Genomic DNA, 17787 nt, shown 5'->3' on the forward strand with positions numbered 1-17787 from the left:
AAATCGTGAAGCACCTGTCTTTTTTATCTCCCTCCACTTCCCCCATGTAAAATCTTTCTTCAACAGATTTCAAGGGCAGCGCCTGTGGACTCCGTGTAAGGCGGGGTCCGGGGCAGTTTGGAAGAACGCACCTAATGGCTGCACTGAAATAGCAGCGGCCGACTGGCTGCGTTCCTTGGCAACGCAAGGCCTCAGTCAATCGTTCCCCCAAAATTTTTGTTAAGTGTATGTGATGGACGGTTGTACTGGAACTGAATTTTTGATTGCAATGCAAATTGTAGTTGACAATAAAATTGATTGATTGATGGATTGATTGATTTCATGTTCCTTGGAAGGATGTCTGATACATTAGACACCAGGCCATATTTCAAAGACTTATAAATCAACACCTTTGTGCTGTTCTTGTTACAGATGTGTAATCCCTTACAGATACATTGTAAAATATTAGGGTCCCTGTGAATCGTTTGTTTTTTCTCTAGTAGCTTAGCGCGAAGATTGTTGACATACCTTTGATTGTTGTCCTGATCCTCCTGGGTGTCATGCTGGAGCGGACAAATCTGTTTTGTAACCGAATTCCAACATTTCCAGCAGGTTTACTCCTATCATTTGTTGTGAGAACAGCCCGTTGTTGTTTCACTTTTCTTAGGACACTACTCTGTAATGTGCCTGTAATATGCCAGAAACCTGTTTGATTATGAATGTTATTATTAATTATAATTAGCTATTATAATTTTAATAATCATTGAAACTCAAATGGTAGCTATGACAAATGTAATTCAAATGGTTGCGATCCAAAGGCTACAAGCCTGTAATGACTAACACCAACAATGCAGTTATTAATTACTTGTTATGAATTTATTTATGCTGGAAAAGTGTGATCTGATTGGTTGTTGTCTGATCGGACTTATCCAGCAAACGCTGATAACACAAATTATAACTGCAATTGGAGTTTTAACCCTTGCTTCTTTATCACAAACCAATGAAAATGTCTCAGTTGATTCAGTTGTTAACTCAAAAGGAGGTAATTCTTTACTCTTAGAGACCATAGAACTTCTGGTTCGAAATAAACACAAACAATTACTATTCAATTCAATTCAATTTTATTTATATAGCTCCAATTCATGAAACATGTCATCTTGAAGCACTTTACAAAGTCAAATTCAATTATATTATACAGATTGGTCAAAAAATTCCTATATAACGGAACCAGTTGATTGATTCAAAGTCCCGACAAGCAGCATTCACTCCTGGAGAAGCGTAGAGCTACAGGGAGAGTCGTCTGCATTGTCCATGGCTTTGCAGCATTCCCTCATACTGAGCAAGCATGAAGCGACAGTGGAAAGAAAAACTCCCCATTAACGGGAAGGAAAAACCTCCTGCAGAACCGGCCTCAGTCAACTGCCTTGACCCACTGGGGGTTACAGAACACAAAGCAGAGACACAACAAGACAGACAAAAGCACAGAAGCACACATTGATCCAGTAATCTGTTCTACATTAGATGGTAATAGCGGGTGATCTGTCTTCCTTGGATGATGTCACAGCTAACAGAACGTCAGACCAGGTGTACCTACTATGAAGAAAAAAGACAGAGAGAGAGAGAGAGAGAGAGCAAAAAGTTAAAAGCTGAAATGACAACAGTTATTTCAATGCAATGCAATGCAAAACAAGGGAACAGTAGACTGGAGAACAGTAGAAATCAGTAGAGTGAGAAAAATAGGCCCTGATGTCCTCCAGTAGCCTAAGCCTATAGCAGCATAACCATACAGGTAGCTCAGGGTAACATGAGCCACTCTAACTAGAAGCTTTGTCAAAAAGGAAAGTTTTAAGATTAGTCTTAAAAGTAGACGGGGTGTCTGCCTCACGGACCAAAACTGGGAGTTGGTTCCACAGGAGAGGAGTCTGATAGCTAAAGGATCTGCCTCCCATTCTACTTTTAGAGACTCTAGGAACCACCAGCAGACCTGCAGCCTGAGAGCGAAGTGCTCTGTTAGGAGCATACGGGGTAATCAGAGCTCTGATATATGATGGAGCTTGATTATTAAGGGCTTTATATGTTAGAAGAAGAATTTTAAATTCTATTCTTGATTTAACAGGAAGCCAATGAAGGGAAGCTAAAATTGGAGAAATATGATCCCTGTTGTTGATTTACATCAGAACTTTTGCTGCAGCGTTTTGGATCAGCTGAAGACTTTGAACTGCATTTTGTGGACTTCCTGATAGTAAAGAATTACAATAGTCCACACGTTATTATTTGTTAAACCAAAATAATTCCCTGTTACAGTAATTATTATGTCTAATGAATACTAGGAAATTACTCGCTACTCAAGGAACATGCATGCAAGGAACATGAGGAGGAGGTCTTAGCGACGTATTCAGTGCACACGCTAGTGTGGGGCGGGCTTTGACCAAGAGGTGGTTTTACTCCGTAGGACTTCAAAGAAAGTGCTTCCTCCTTTTGGCACATTCTTTTGATTGTGATGTGACAATGCCAATCATTGTCACATCACAATCCAATGTGACACGTGAATTTCTCCACTGTGAGATCAATAAAGTCTATCTTATTCTTATCTTATTTTATATTATCTTAATTTAGTCAAACAGAAAACAGTGGTCAATATGACCTATTTATTATTAACCTGTTTATTGTATATATATATATATATATATATATATATATATATATATATATATATATATATATATATATATATATATATATATATATATATAACCCTGAAAGACATCTCACTAGGTCAGATAAAAACAAATAATTTTAAAATGCAAATAACATTTCAAGACCACTTCAGCTTTTTTATTTAACTATCATAGTGCTGCTATATGGTGAAAACATCTGAAGGTGGAGGGGGATAAAACCCACACAATACTATCCATTGTCCAGTGGAGCAAGGTTAAGCGTCCACAGCTCCAATTTCACTGACACTTCCAAAAAAACATGAACAATGGTCTTAGTTTTTACAAAAACAATACAATCAATAAAATAACATATAACTAATATTAAGAGCAAAAATAAATTATAATTAGTTAACTGAATTGATGACTAACTTTCCTACTGGTCCATCTCCACATTCTGCAGTCCGAGCATGACATGGAGATTAATGGTTTTGAGCATGACAGGAGAAGAGGGACTTAGCTTGGATGCTGAGGATAGCCCAAAGAATTGTACAATGCCTACTACAAGAACTGGACTCAGTTTATGCTGCACAATTCCAGAGAAGGGCCAGACACATTGCCACATATCCTACCCACTTGGGCTATGCACTGTTTTCTTATCTTCCATCAGGGAAACGCTTCAGGAACATCCTCTCCAAAACAAAACAGACAGACACAGCTTCTTTGCAAAAGCTGTAAGGGCTATCGCCCCCTGCTGAGAAGACTGAGTCTGTATATGTTGAAATATCACTACTGTGAATGCATATTTTTTGCACACTCTTAACCATCAGGAATGTTTCATTTTTCTAGTTCATGCATAGATCTGTATATTAAGGCTTAAGAATATTAACTATCAGGAATGTGCATTGTACAGTTTCATATTTAAATAGGACGGACTTTTTGAAATTAGTGTGATTCCTTGAAGATCCTGAAGATTGTTATTTGTTTTGCATGCTTTAATCTCTTAAAAAAAACCTGTACACCTGTTCCCATTGTTTATTTTTTGCTTGTTGTTTATTGTGTGTACCCTAAACCGGAGTATGTCCCAGAAATTTTCACCACGGTAACACGCAGTGACAATGAAAATAATACAATTCTTGATTCTTGAAATAATTTTCCACCCCCAAAAGGTGTCTCGCAACCTTCACTTTGGGAGCCCCTGATCTAGAGAAATAGGGCGCATCAGTGACACAGTGTCAGATTACTGTCTCAAGCAGCAGAAACCTAGTACGTGGACGATGAGAAACCAGAGAAACCATCATGTAAGGATAACATACACCTCTGGCAGATTAAGAACATGGTTTTATGAATGGCAGCACAGGGGCTCAGCATAGGACACTATGCAACGAAGATACACATTGATTGAGACCAGGGTCTAACACACCAGACACGATTCAAGATGTGTACAGTCCCATTGTTCAAAGGTCCCCCTGAGAAAGTCCAGCTCACATGGGCTAGGAGTAGGAATCTGGCAAATATATACAGAATATCATAACCAAGACCCTGGAACAGGAACATCTGTGTAAGTTTGGTACATAAGTCCCTATAGGAGGGGTTCTTTTTATGTAAGCTTTTTTAGTAGGTAGGGAGTTCTAGCACTCCAACATTGTGTTTTAGCAATATTATTCCTTATTGTTTATCACTGCCACATCATATTCTAAATCAATTCTCTGTTTGTAGTAAAATGGAGAACATTCTGGGCTTTACAAACCATCGTACCTGTATCAAAGAGGCTGTTCTCTTTCATTACTATTTGTCTGGATTCTCATGGGCTACAGAGGTCCAGTTTACCCATACGCAGACCTGTTTCACCATGGCTGTGCTCCACATGCTGCTGAAAAACCTAACAGGTGGGAGTGACAGACTATTTGTTCTACAAGTTGATGAATTATGTTGTATTCATTACTGTTCATCTTCCACCAGAGAAACAGATGAATTCAGTGGATAATATGGTGGCATTTATGGAAGCCATGGCTGCTGCCTGGCACCCTTCACCTTCTGATGAAGATACATGTTCAGTTCTGGACAATGATGAAGCTACAGAACTGATAGGCTATGTTACAAAAAGGTAAGTCTGTTCAGGCCACCCAGCTAATCACCAAGCAACTTTAAATAAACTTCAAAACTAGACTAACCATATTCATAATTGATATTCAGAATTTACAGCAAAAGTCACAACAGTTTTTGAACATTAACAGTTTAACAATGACTCTTCTGCTTGACTCTTACCTCTTGTGGTTGTTGAAAAGAAAAACAGCTGTTTGTCAATGATTAACTTTTTATTTGCTATATAAGAAAAATAACTAAGCTTTTGCTCCCTTAGTGCGCCAATAGTCGTTGCGAGATCAACATAAGCATAAAAGCAGGGCATCTGTTAAATTAAATGCTGCAATCACTGGCAAATTTTAAATTTTGTATTTTTTTTGTGTTTCTTATAGGTTTTTTTAGTTATCAGGTTACGCAACGGACACAATAATTCACCTTTTCTATTGCAGTACTTCTACAAACAAAAGGATAGATTGAAAAATCAGATAAACCAAAACAAATTACAGAACAAATACAGCAAATCAAAAAACAGCAACTTCCTGTAAGCAAAGTTAATAAAATATTAGGGAGGAGGTAGCCAACACAGTATGCCCAAGAAACTTCTAAAAGCAACTCTTGACACCAGGAAGTTGTTTAAAAATGTGTTATTGATATTGTGTTGTGACTATCGAAAACTTGATCAAATTTGTTCTCAAGCTACAGAAAGTGAAGAATTTGGAATATAAGAGTTTCTAACAATACCTGTATCTGCCTTATTTAAATCAAATACGTACTCTGTAAACTGAAAAAATATTGAAGATCTAGCTTTTCTGTGCCAGTTCTCTTTTATTGAGTCAACCAACTTCTTGCCCCGGTAACGGTATTCAAGCTCAGGACAATTGCACCACTTCCTAGAGTTGCATTATTTCATGGTTTTGTGACAGAAATGGGCTGTTTGATTTGAAATTACAATTTCCTCTTGGATTAATCCCTGGGGATTGCGCTCAATGCTCAATAACGTTCAATTCAATTCAATTTTATTTATATAGCGCCAAATCATGAAACATGTCATCTCAAGGCACTTTACAAAGTCAAGTTCAATCAAATTATACAGATTGGGTCAGATTATACAGATTGGTCAAAAATGTCCTATATAAGGAAACCAGTTGATTGCATCAAAGTCCCGACAAGCAACATTCACTCCTGGGGAAGCGTAGAGCCACAGGGAGAGTCGTCTGCATTGTAAATGACTTTGCTGCAATCCCTCATACTGAGCAAGCATGAAGCGACAGTGGGAAGAAAAACTCCCCATTAACGGGAAGGAAAACCTCCGGTAGAACCGGGCTCAGTATGAACGGTCATCTGCCTCGACCGACTGGGGGTTACAGAAGACAGAGCAGAGACACAACAAGAGAGACAAAAAAGCACAGAAGCACACATTGATCCAGTAATCTGTTCTACATTAGATGGTAGTAGCGGGTGAGCCATCTTCTCTGGATGATGTCACAGTTAACAGAACGCCAGACCAGGTGTACCTACTATGAAGATAAAAGAGAGATAACAGAAAGTTAAAGCAGAAATGACAACACATAATGCATAATTGAAGAACAGTAGAACTCAGTAGAATAAGAAAAATAGGCCCTGATGTCCTCCAGTAGCCTAAACCTATAGCAGCATAACTATAGAGATAGCTCAGAGTAACATGAGCCACTCTAGTTATAAGTTTTGTCAAAAAGGAAAGTTTTAAGATTAGTCTTAAAAGTAGACAGGGTGTCTGCCTCACGGACCACAACTGGGAGTTGATTCCACAGGAGAGGAGCCTGATAGCTAAAGGATCTGCCTCCCATTCTACTTTTAGAGACTCTAGGAACCACCAGCAGACCTGCAGTCTGAGAGCGAAGTGCTCTGTTAGGAATATATGGGGTAATCAGAGCTCTGATATATGATGGAGCTTGATTATTAAGGGCTTTATACGTTAGAAGGAGAATTTTAAATTTAATTCTTGATTTAAAAGGAAGCCAATGAAGGGAAGCTAAAATTGGAGAAATATGATCCCTGTTGTTGATTTTCATCAGAACTCTTGCTGCAGCATTTTGGATCAGCTGAAGACTTCGAACTGCATTTTGTGGACTTCCTGATGGTAAAAAATTACAATAGTCCAGCCTTGAAGTAACAAATGCATGGACTAGTTTTTCAGCATCACCCCTGGACAGAATGTTTCTAATTTTGGCGATTTTCCTGAGGTGAAAAAAGGAAACTCTGGAAACCTGTCTAATATGGGATTTAAATGACATGTCTTGGTCGAAAACAACACCAAGATTTTTAACTTTATTACCAGAGGCCAAGTTAATGCCATCCAGATTAAGTGATTGATTAAGAACTTTATTTTTTGAAGACTCTGGCCCAAAGATTACAACTTCTGTCTTGTCAGAATTTAAATGCAGGAAATTTAAAGTCATCCAGCTTTTAATGTCATCAAGACATGACTGCAGTCAAAGTAACTGATTGGATTCATCAGGATTTATGGATAAATATAGCTGAGTGTCATCAGCATAACAATGGAAATTAATCCAATGCTGTCTGATAATTTTGCCAATCGGAAGCATATATATAGTAAATAGAATTGGTCCAAGGACTGAACCCTGTGGTACTCCACAAGTGACCCTAGAGTTTGAGGAAGATTTATTATTAACATGAACAAACTGGAATCTGTCCGACAGATAAGATTTAAACCAGCCTAATGCTTTTCCCTTAATCCCTACAGTATGCTCAAGTCTTTGTAGGAGAATATTGTGATCAAATGTATCAAATGCAGCACTGAGATCTAACAGGACAAGTATAGACACAAGTCCATTATCTGAGGCCATGAGAATGTCATTAGTGACCTTCACCAGAGCTTTTTCAGTGCTATGATGAGCTCTGAAGCCTGACTGAAACTCCTCAAGTAGGTCATTACTTTGTAAATGTTCACATAGTTGATTAGCAACTACTTTCTCAAGAATTTTAGATAAGAAAAGAAGATTAGATATAGGTCTGTAATTTACTAACTCATCTTGATCAAGAGATGGTTTCTTAAGTAAAGGTTTAATAACAGCTACTTTAAAAGCCTGTGGTACATATCCATTTACTAAGGATAGATTAATCATGTCTAAAATAGGACCACTGATCAAAGGGAATACCTCCTTAAACAACTTGGTTGGGATTGGGTCTAACATACAGGTAGAAGGTTTAGATGAAGCTAAAATTTTAGATAGCTCAGAAAGCTCTACGGCTTTTAAACAGTTCAGACACTGCGCAGGTTCTAAGGATTCCTCCAATGCTGCCTCACTTGCTGAGGACGAGGTAATCATGTTTGGGAGGATGCCAATTATTTTATTTTTAATGGAAACAATTTTATTTATGAAGAATCCCATAAAATCATTACTGCTAAGAGCTAAGGGATTGGATGGATCGACAGAGCTGTGGCTCTGGGTAAATTTGGCAACTGTACTGAAGAGAAATCTAGGATTATTCTTATTCTCCTCGATTAATGATGAAAAATATGCTGCTTTAACTCTGCGAAGGGTCTTGTTATACAACAATAGACTGTCCTTCCAGATTAGGTAGGATTCCTCTTGGTGTGTAGAGCGCCATTTTCTCTCCAATTTCCTAACATTGTGCTTCAAGGAACGCAGCTCTGAATTAAACCAAGGAGCCAGCTTCCTGTGAATAATCACCTTCTTTTTCAAGGGAGCTACATTGTCTATCCAAAGCAACAGAAAAGAGAGAAGAAAGGAAAGGGGTTATCGAGATTCTAACAATACCGTCAGGGCTCTCAACTCTCACGCATTGACTGTGTGACACACACATTTCACTGACTTCACACGCTCACATGCCATTTCTCACGCATAAAAATGACAAATCCCATATGGGCTGCAGATGATCCATTCACAGCTCTATCCATCCTGAGCTCATTCTAAATCCCACCCTCTACAGAGCTGTTTCTGCTTCTTTCACAACTTGTGGCCATCAGTAATTCCTGCTGCAGTTCGTTTTAACAGAGGAGCAGGAAGAGCAATCAGTTATAAATAATTTTGGTCTTAACCAGTGGTGAAAGTCAGTGTCGTATAGTAACAAAGTAAAAATACTTCACTGCTGTACTTAAGTATATTTTGGAGTACTTTATACTTTCCTCAAGTATAATTTTTTTTAAAGCGAGAGAGTGAGTGAGTGAGTGAGTGAGTGAGTGAGTGAGAGAGAGAGAAAGAGAGATTTTTTTGATTTTTAAAAACTCATTTATTCACTCAGTGGTGATACATTTGGAACATTCAACATATTGTCAAATTAACATATTCATAAATGAAAGTTCGGAATTATTAAAAGTAAATAAAACACCTTCATAATTTCAAATATTCTGAAAAATATTTAGTTCATCTACATTTAAATAATATTTATATTCTAGCATCACTCTTGCTCTAACCATACTCTTAAATAGTATTACACAATCAGTATTCTGTTTGTTATTAATCTTAAATGTCCTACTCAAATATATTGCAAAGTTTGCTTGTCCAAGAAAAAAATTTAACAACTGTCCAATTTTCTTCTTTCTCTTGCCATATAAAAAAACAAAAATAAAAGACTGTTCTGTAAAACATTCTCCAAATGATTTTCAAATATCTCTTAATAATGTAAATAAATCCATTATTCTAAAACATTGAACAAAACAATGAAAGATAGTTTCTCTTGATAAACAAAAAGGACATTTATCTGAAACAGCAGGATTAATAATAGAAACAAAAGCATTAACCGCAATAATACCATGCAAAATTCTCCATTGTAAATCACCAACATTTTTAGTCAATGGTGGTTTATAAAGTAATCCCCATACCGGTTTCACCTCAAAATCAACTTTAAAAAAATCTCTCCAAGGAGTATCTTTTTTTACTTTTTTTATTTTACCTTGTTCAAAGCCTTTACACATTTCATATATATTATCTTTCCATTCACAGAATCCAAACGTGTCCATTTATGTTTTTCTTCCTCCAAAAAAGGTCCAGGACATTCAAGATCTTCCAATTGTGGCTTAAAACACAGCTTAACAAAATGATCTGCTTTATCAGGAGTTAAAAGCCCAACAAACCATCCTTTTATGAGTCTTTTGTCGTCTTCTGATAATATCCGCTTAAATGTTGCCAGCATAATGCCTACAGTTCTTAAAGAGTGAATCTCCAATCATCGAGCCAAAGAAACGACATTATCCATCCCTGTTCCAACAAGTTCAAGCAGATGTTTCAATGTAACCACTTCCCTTTTCATCATCAGTTCAGAAATCATAGCCATATTGTCCCAAGCTGAACCCAAACGAGATCCCTTGAGGACAGGTTCGAGTAACAACCAATTTAACGATGTGGATGTTCCAACTCTCTTCGTTTCCATAAAGTTCCATGATTTTAATACACTAACATAAAAAGATGACAAACACTTTACACTATATTTTGAAAAGTCAACAATAAACAAAGTTTTACCATAACCTAAATTACCAACTTTGGAAAAAAAAACATTCGGTAACTTGTCTCCACAAAACATTTTGATCACCATACAAAAAACTCTGTAAGAACTGTAGTCTGAAGGCTGCTCTCCTATCTAAATGAATCAAACCTTGCCCTCCTTCTTCCTTTGGTAAAAACAAAACACTCTGAGGGACCCAATGTAATCTGTCCTAAAAGAAATTTAAAATAATAGTCTAATTTTACCAGAAGACCTGGCGGGGGTTCAAGAACAGATAAGCGATGCCACAAAGTTGAAGCAACCAGATTATTAATAATTAGTGTACAACCTCTATAAGAACATTGTGGCAAAAGCCAGTGCCATTTCTTTAATCTACCTTCCATCAGTTCAACAAAACCCTCCCAATTTTTCATTACCTTTATTCGATCCCCTAAATAAACACCCAAATATTTAAAACCATTTTTGATCACTTTAATTCATCAGGTAATTTAGGTTCTTGTTTTGTCCACTTACCAATTGACAAAGCTTTACTCTTGCTCCAATTAACTTTGGATAAAGAAATTTTACCAAAACACTCAATAATTTCTATTAAAGTAACGGCATCTGACTAATTAGTGATTGCCACAACAATATCATCTGCATATGCAGAAAGTTGAAAAGGTATAGAAACTTCATTTAACCTTACACCCTGCAACTTTTTCCTGATTCGACATAACAAAGGTTCAATGCTCATTGAATATAACATTCCTGACATTGCACAGCCCTGGCGAATACCTCTCTTTACATTAAAAGGTGCACTTAAACCACCATTGACTTTCAATACACTTTCAATGTCACAATAAAGGGTTTTAATCATAGCAATGAATCCAGAGGAGAAACCAAAAGCTCTCAAACAATTCCATAAATACTGGTGCTCCACTCGATCAAATGCCTTTTCTTGGTCAATAGAAATCAGACCGAAGTTTAAACCCAATAAATTAGAGACGTCCAAATAATCTTGAATTAATGTTATGTTATCTCTTATTGATCTGCCAGGGATACAATAAGACTGATCAACATGTATAACTTGATCAATCACTTTCCTCAATCTGCATGCCAGAATCTTTGAGAAAATCTTATAATCAGTACACAGTAAACTGACAGGTCTCCAATTCCTTATTTCATAAAGATCCCCTTTCTTAGGAATAAGAGTGAGCACAGCTGTACGACAGCTAAGGGGTAACATTCCCCTTGCCACACTATTATTGAGGACTTCCAACAGATCTTCAGCCAACACAGGCCAACACGATTTATAAAACTCCACAGGTAAGCCATCTATTCCTGGAGCTTTGCCATTTTCCATGCTCAACAGTGCCACCTGCAGTTCTTCCAACGTTAGAGCATGCTCCAAGAAGACATTGTTTTGGTCTGACACCCTTGGCAAGTCATCAAGAAACTCTTTTGTTGTCAAAGAATCTTGTTTAAACTCACTTGCGTATAACGTTGAAAAAAAATCCACAGCTCTTTTCTTCAGTTCAGTGGAATCCGTCAACTCTTTTCCATCTTCAGAACAAATGCAATGAATGAGACAATTTTGTCCATTTTTCTTCTCCAAACTGAAGAAGAATTTTGAGGGAGCATCCATTTCAGAGACACTTTAAAAACGTGAACGTGCCAAAGCTCCCTGTGCTCTGATCCCAAGCAGATCAGTCAATGCCGCTTTTTTACGTTTGAGTGCCTGAAAATGGCCTCGATTTCCTGTGGACTCACAACAACTTGTCAGGGTTCCTGTGTGAGAGTGTGTGTGTGCGAGTGATGCATCTCTTCCAGCGAGGATCTTGGTGGAGAGCCAGGGCAGCCCTCACAGGTGCAGCTCATTGGCCTCATCAGAGTGCTGGAGATAAAGGAGCAGCAGAGCCTTCACTCAGTGCTGGATGATTAACGTCTATTGGTAGTTTCTCCGGCCTCCACCTGTAGTCAGCTATCACAAGTCTTTGCTAGTCACTTGATTACTTGCCAGAAACTGATTGCACTGTGTTTCCCGTCTTCAGGTTATTTTTTGTCGCTGGTGCTTCCTAGAAGGATCAATTTTGTCGCCAACTCCATCTGTGTGACCACTCTGCAAGTGCCTGCCTGCTCGCTCCATTGCCCTCTCATCTCACTCCACCCAACTTCCGGATCTCGGACTCACCCCAGGAGGTTCCACCTACCGCTCACCACACAGGACCCCTGAGCACTATTCTCCAACACTTTAACCAAGAGCCTTCTAACGTAAGCTTGTCTCTTATTACACCAGACCGATTCATCTCTGGCCATCAATAACCCAACTCTCATTCCAGGCCAGGCACCAAGGATTACATGACTGAACCACTCCCAGAGACACCAAGGAAGCCTGTCTTGCTGTTTGTTCTTTAAAAATAAACTAATTCTTTGCACTAACCAGTTGAGTCTGCATGTGGGTCAAGAGGTTAAATCCGAACATGTCAGAATCATCCAGCCAGTCTGACCCAGCAGAACCTTAATAACGTTATTGGTGCCCTTTCCTGGGAGATTAGAGACCAAGTACTGGCAGCCCAACAGACTGAACCTGATCCCGGCAATGGACCACCCAACCGTCTCTACGTCCCTTCTGCTGTTAGAGCTAGCCTCATTCATTGGGCCCATACGGCAAGATTTTCATGTCATCCCGGCATTAACAGAACTGTCTCTCTGATCAGACGTGGGTTTTGGTGGCCATCTTTATATAAAGACGTCAAAGACTATGTGCTGGCCTGTCCCATTTGTGCCCGCAATAAGACCCGCAATCAACCTCCCAGTGGGCTACTTCAACCCCTTCCCGTTCCCACGCGTCCTTGGTCTCATATTGCTTTAGACTTTGTGACTGGACTACCACCTTCAAAGGGCTTCACCACCATTTTAACAATCACCTTGTTCCATTACGTAAACTTCCCACCGCCATGCAGACAGCACATCTCCTGACAAAACATGTATTTCGTCTGCATGGTATCCCCACTGAGATCCTGTCAGACAGAGGGCCACAGTTTGTCTCTAGGGTCTGGAAGGAGTTTGGCACCGCTCTTGGAGCAAAGGTAACCCTCAGTTCAGGGTTTCATCCCCAAACTAATGGTCAGACGGAGCGCCTGAACCAGTAGCTGGAGGCTACCCTTCGCTGTCTTTGTTCATCACACCCTTCATCCTGGAGTGTACACCTGCCTTGGGTAGAGTACGCCCACAACAGTCACACCTCAACAGCCACTGGTCTATCACCTTTTGAGTCCTCTCTTGGTTACCAGCCGCCTCTGTTCCCGTCGGATGAACAACAAGCGTCCGTCACCTCTGTCCGCCATCACCTCCGCCGTTGCAGACACATCTGGACCCAAACTAAAGCTGCTCTCGACCGGACAGCGGAGGGGAACCGCAGGTGGGCTGATCGTAAAAGAACCCCTGCACCTTCATACTCACCTGGACAAAGGGTTTGGCTCTCCACTCGTGACATCAATCTCAAATCATCCAATCGCAAACTGTCACCTCGCTTTATTGGTCCCTTTGAAGTAACTTCTGTCCTCAGCCCTTCAGCCGTACGCCTTAAGCTTCCTGATGGGTTAAAGATCCACCCTGTATTTCATGTCTCTCTCCTTAAACCAGTCCGTTCCAGTCCTTTTTGCCCTCCTTCCAGACCCCCGCCACCCGCCCGGGATATCGATGGTCACCCTGCCTATGACGTCACAAAGATTCTGGCTATTCGCCGTCGGGGAAGAGGGTTCCAGTACTTAGTGGACTGGCGAGGTTATGGACCTGAGGAACGGTCATGGGTTCCCCGTTCGTTCATCCTGGACCCTGACCTCATTAGAGATTTTGAGGCTTCTCGTGGGTCGTCTTCATCCCGACCGCCAGGGGGCGGTCTTTAATGGGGGGGTAGTGTCAGGGTTCCTGTGTGAGAGTGTGTGTGTGCGAGTGATGCATCTCTTCCAGCGAGGATCTTGGTGGAGAGCCAGGGCAGCCCTCACAGGTGCAGCTCATTGGCCTCATCAGAGTGCTGGAGATAAAGGAGCAGCAGAGCCTTCACTCAGTGCTGGATGATTAACGTCTATTGGTAGTTTCTCCGGCCTCCACCTGTAGTCAGCTATCACAAGTCTTTGCTAGTCACTTGATTACTTGCCAGAAACTGATTGCACTGTGTTTCCCGTCTTCAGGTTATTTTTTGTCGCTGGTGCTTCCTAGAAGGATCAATTTTGTCGCCAACTCCATCTGTGTGACCACTCTGCAAGTGCCTGCCTGCTCGCTCCATTGCCCTCTCATCTCACTCCACCCAACTTCCGGATCTCGGACTCACCCCAGGAGGTTCCACCTACCGCTCACCACACAGGACCCCTGAGCACTATTCTCCAACACTTTAACCAAGAGCCTTCTAACGTAAGCTTGTCTCTTATTACACCAGACCGATTCATCTCTGGCCATCAATAACCCAACTCTCATTCCAGGCCAGGCGCCAAGGATTACATGACTGAACCACTCCCAGAGACACCAAGGAAGCCTGTCTTGCTGTTTGTTCTTTAAAAGAAATAAACTAATTCTTTGCACTAACCAGTTGAGTCTGCATGTGGGTCAAGAGGTTAAATCCGAACATGTCAGAATCATCCAGCCAGTCTGACCCAGCAGAACCTTCTCCAGATCCCAATCAGGATCATGCAGTACTTCTCCGTCATGATACCATGCTTACGTCTTTATACGAGCAACAAATAAGAACTAACCAACGATTAGAGCAATTTTCTGAGATTCTCAAGGATCTTCGCCAAGGACTCGCATCTGCAGGTTCCCCTCCCGCTGGTCCGCCTCCTGTCGCAGTTCCCCCTCCTTCACAGGTCAGTGCCTCTGCCAGTTCTGCTCAAACACCCCCTGTCTCCGTACGTTTCAGAGAGATCTCGCCACCCACACCTGAGCCCTATTCAGGAGAGATAGGTAAATGTGGGGGTTTTCTGTTGCAATGCTCTTTAGTTTATTCTTTTTCACCTCAGAGTTTTCAGACAGATGCAGCGAAGATCTCTTACGTCATTGGCTTATTAAGGGGAAGAGCGCTAAAATGGGCAGAGGCTAAGCTTGGACAGCAAGTCCTTTTCCAGGGCACCTATGACTCGTTTGTATGTGCATTTAAACAAACATTTGGGTATACTGAGTCACAGTCGGATGTCACCCGCAAGTTGTGGAACTTAAGGCAGGGACGTCAAGCTGTAGCCGATTTTGCCATTGACTTCAGAACTCTGGCTGCCTCTTCTGGTTGGGACACAGAGGCATTGAAAGGAGCTTTTCTACAAGCTTTGAATGAGAATATAAAGGATGAACTGGCTTACCGAGATGAACCAGGGACATTGGAAGATCTCATTACTTTAGCCATTAGAATCGACAATAGAATCAGAAACAGAACACGACCTAAGAGAGAACTGAGTTTGTGGCCAAGCCGAGTCGAATCAGATACTAACTCTGTAGGTTTGAGCCCCGAGGAACCTATGCAAATAGGAAGAACCAGACTCACTCCCGAAGAGCGACAGCGTCGCATGAGATCTGGAGCCTGTCTTTACTGTGGTCAGACAGGACACTACATTGCTAACTGTAAAAACCTGCCAAAAGACAAGGCCCACCATTAGCTACGGGAGGAGTGGTGGGCAACTCAAAGAAGATTTCCCGTCTAACTCTTCCTTGTTCTCTGATTACTAGCAACGGCTCCTTCCAGACATTTGTTTTAATTGATTCTGGATGTGAACAAAACCTTATAGATGACAACCTGGTTAATCAACTCCAAATACCCACATTGCCTCTTCCAGCTCCAGTCTTGGTCTCTGCACTGGATGGAAAGTCCTTACCTGTCATTACTCAGTGCACAACTCCCATAGAACTTTTAGTTTCAGGAAATCATCGTGAAATGATAACCTTTTTTGTTTTTCCTTCACCTCAGTCTCCAGTGGTTCTAGGATATCCATGGCTGATCCGCCATAATCCACACCTTGATTGGAGAAACAGTCGGGTTGAATCCTGGAGTACATACTGTTTATCATCATGTCTTCACTCTGCTCTTCCCCCAGTAGCCACTCATTCTGCAGATGAACCCTCCCCAGCTGACTTGGCCAACGTACCATCTGAATACCATGACCTTCACATGGTTTTCAGTAAGTCACGAGCTCTATCTCTTCCCCCTCACCGTCCCTATGATTGTGCTATTGACCTTCTTCCAGGAGCACCACTTCCTACTAGTCGTTTGTACAGTATTTCCAAACCGGAGAGGGAGAGCATGGAGAGATACATCAGTGAGTCCTTGGCAGCTGGCATTATTCGTTCTTCAACTTCACCTGTGGGAGCTGGGTTTTTCTTCGTCGGTAAGAAGGATGGCACACTCAGACCATGTATTGACTACAGAGCCTTAAACCAGATCACGATAAAGAATAAATATCCACTGCCATTACTTGCATCAGCTTTTGAACTCGTACAGGGAGCCACTATATTCACCAAACTTGACCTCCGTAATGCCTATCACTTGATCAGAATGCGAGAAGGAGACGAGTGGAAAACAGCGTTTAGGACACCACTCGGCCATTTTGAGTATTTGGTTATGCCCTTTGGCCTCATGAATGCACCAGCAGTGTTCCAGTCATTAGTCAATGATGTCCTTAGGGACTATCTTAATCAGTTTGTTTTTGTTTATCTCGATGATATTCTTATTTTTTCAAGATCTCTAGAGGAACATAAGAGTCATGTCCGCCTAGTCCTTCAGCGTCTTTTAGAGAATCAGTTGTTCATCAAGGCAGAGAAATGCGAGTTCCACACCTCATCAGTCACTTTTTTGGGCTTTGTGTTGGGGAGCGGGCAGGTGAAGACGGATCCAGCAAAGGTTCAAGCAGTGTTGGACTGGCCAACTCCCACATCTCGCAAGCAACTTCAACGCTTTTTGGGGTTTGCAAATTTCTATCGCCGTTTCATCAAGAACTATAGCCAGACTGTTCTTCCCCTCACCAGCCTCACCTCCACCAAGGTTAGTTTCAGTTGGTCACCTGAAGCTGAACAAAGTTTTCTAGAACTAAAAAGGAGGTTTGCCACTGCACCCATCCTCATACAACCAGATCCATTAAGACAGTTTATTATTGAAGTGGATGCCTCTGATTCAGGGGTGGGGGCAGTCCTGTCACAGATATCTTCCATTGATGACAAGCTGCACCCCTGTGCATTCTTCTCCCGTCGTCTTTCATCAGCAGAGAGAAACTACAATGTAGGGGACAGAGAACTTCTAGCCATAAAGATGGCTTTTGATGAATGGCGTCACTGGTTAGAAGGGGCCGAGCATTCCATTGTTGTCTGGACCGATCATAAGAATCTAGCATATCTTCAACAAGCCAAGAGATTGAATCCCAGACAGTCTCGCTGGTCCCTCTTTTTCTCCAGGTTCAACTTTACAATTACTTACCGGCCAGGGTCCAAGAACATCAAACCTGATGCACTTTCAAGACAGTTTTCCTCTGATCTAGAGACACCTGCTGCCACCATCATCCCACCATCATGCGTTATTGGTGCCCTTTCCTGGGAGATTAGAGACCAAGTACTGGCAGCCCAACAGACTGAACCTGATCCCGGCAATGGA

The 17787-nt window shown here is 41.0% G+C and overlaps 1 protein-coding gene across 1 annotated transcript in view; it reads left to right on the forward strand.

Annotated features, from left to right (window-relative positions):
* cabcoco1 (ciliary associated calcium binding coiled-coil 1) overlaps positions 1-17787 on the forward strand; it is a 45971-nt gene that overhangs the window by 13915 nt on the left and 14269 nt on the right. The window contains exons 3-4 of the mRNA XM_021313346.2: positions 4353-4522; positions 4596-4740. Coding sequence (XP_021169021.1) covers positions 4353-4522; positions 4596-4740 — 315 coding nt within the window. The remainder of the gene's footprint in view (positions 1-4352; positions 4523-4595; positions 4741-17787) is intronic.

The sequence above is a fragment of the Fundulus heteroclitus genome, unplaced genomic scaffold (assembly GCF_011125445.2).
Source record: "Fundulus heteroclitus isolate FHET01 unplaced genomic scaffold, MU-UCD_Fhet_4.1 scaffold_241, whole genome shotgun sequence".
NCBI classification, from domain to species: domain Eukaryota; kingdom Metazoa; phylum Chordata; class Actinopteri; order Cyprinodontiformes; family Fundulidae; genus Fundulus; species Fundulus heteroclitus.